At 53.5% G+C, this 1,516-nt stretch overlaps 1 protein-coding gene across 1 annotated transcript in view; it reads left to right on the forward strand.

Moving 5' to 3' along the window:
- DHX30 (DExH-box helicase 30) overlaps nucleotides 1-1,516 on the forward strand; it is a 10,576-nt gene that overhangs the window by 6,899 nt on the left and 2,161 nt on the right. The window contains exons 14-15 of the mRNA XM_018571514.1: nucleotides 1-11; nucleotides 78-237. The exon at nucleotides 1-11 is cut by the window's left edge and continues 207 nt beyond it. Coding sequence (XP_018427016.1) covers nucleotides 1-11; nucleotides 78-237 — 171 coding nt within the window. The remainder of the gene's footprint in view (nucleotides 12-77; nucleotides 238-1,516) is intronic.

Below are 1,516 nucleotides of genomic sequence, written 5' to 3' on the forward strand. Positions count from 1 at the left end.
TGAGAAATGGAGTGGAATGTCCCTTTTAAGGGCGTGTCTTGGCCAGGCAGGTCTGTGATTGGTTCTTTATGTTGCAGACGAAGGCGGAGTTCAGCGAGGAGGCGCGCAGTGATCACTTGGTGTTCGTGCGGATTCTCCGAGCCTGGAAAGAAGTTCTTTCTCTGAAGAATAATTTTGCCAAGGAAGAGTTTCTACAGAGTAACTTCCTATCGAGGTCCTCGCTGCGCTACATCCAAGGTGAGCGCTATATTCCGGGGCCACGGAAAAATCCGACATCCGTACAGCAGCTTCCCGGCGTTCATCAATATTAATGGGCAACTCTGGGCACAGGACATGGACGTTTAGGATACGCACTGTACACACCTCCGTTTAGGATACGCACTGGGGGGATACAATGTTGCCGGTGGTAATGGACTTCTAGGAAGTTTGTTTAATTGGCATTGCTCAAAGATTTGTATTATATAATCATCATATTGGCCCATTTTTAATCTCCGAGCACCTCCAATGTCCCCGTATGTTTTACACTTCTGCACTGTGTTGTCAAAAGTATGTGGACCACACCCCCGCCACCCCCACAGGGGCGTCCCGAGGCTGGGTGACACACGGAGCGGTTACCGGGTGTCACCCCGCCGAGTCGTCAGCAGGCGCGGCGATCATCTGATACCTGCCGGCGGCCATCTTGGTGATGGACGCCGGCAGAGAGAGGAGGGGACAGTCACCCGGCGGGATAAGGTATGCCCCCGGGCCCCCTCCTCTCTCTCCTGATACTGCTGGGCGTTCGGTCATTGACCGAGCGCACGACTTTTCACAGGGGGGGGGTGTGACGCCAAAATGACTGTCAGTCATTTTGATGTCACCCGGGTGCGGGCCGCACCCCCCCTTGTGACGCCACTGCTGGACCCCCCAATGATGGAGTTCAGGTGTCTCCAGTGAAGGTTCTGGTGATCCTCCATCATACAAAGACATTGTACACAGTGGACAGTCACGGTGGGACAGAAAAGGGTCTTCAAACTGTCCCCACAAGGCTGGAAGAGCCCAATTGTCTACAAAGAGAGCTCCATACAGACACGGTGTGACCAGATTGTACAGGACACTTGAGTTCCTCTACACCAGAGTCCTGACCTCAACCCTACTGAAGACCTTTTGGATGAAATGGAACCTCAGTGGGGATCCAGGTCTTCTCATCCAATATCAGACATCACAAATGGGTACAAATTGAACTCTTCCAGCCTTGTGGTCACAGTTTGGTGAAGACCCTTATCTGTTCCCCCCCATGACTGTCCCCTGTGTACAAAGCCGGCTCCATACAGACACGGGGTGACCATTGCTGAGCCTGATGAACGGGACCCTGCGTGGCCACGAAAGCGCTAGTTTTGGTGACATGAGGTTCCAATAAGCGAACTCTCTATGGACTGCAATACTGGTTGTGCGCTGGTGACATTTATTCATCTTTATGCTGTGTGGCGGCGTCATCCGCAGGTCACTACAAGCACCCCCCCCCCCCCCCCCCCCACAC

This window comes from Nanorana parkeri, unplaced genomic scaffold (assembly GCF_000935625.1).
Source record: "Nanorana parkeri isolate BGI_ZX_2015 unplaced genomic scaffold, ASM93562v1 scaffold1772, whole genome shotgun sequence".
In the NCBI taxonomy this organism is placed as follows: domain Eukaryota; kingdom Metazoa; phylum Chordata; class Amphibia; order Anura; family Dicroglossidae; genus Nanorana; species Nanorana parkeri.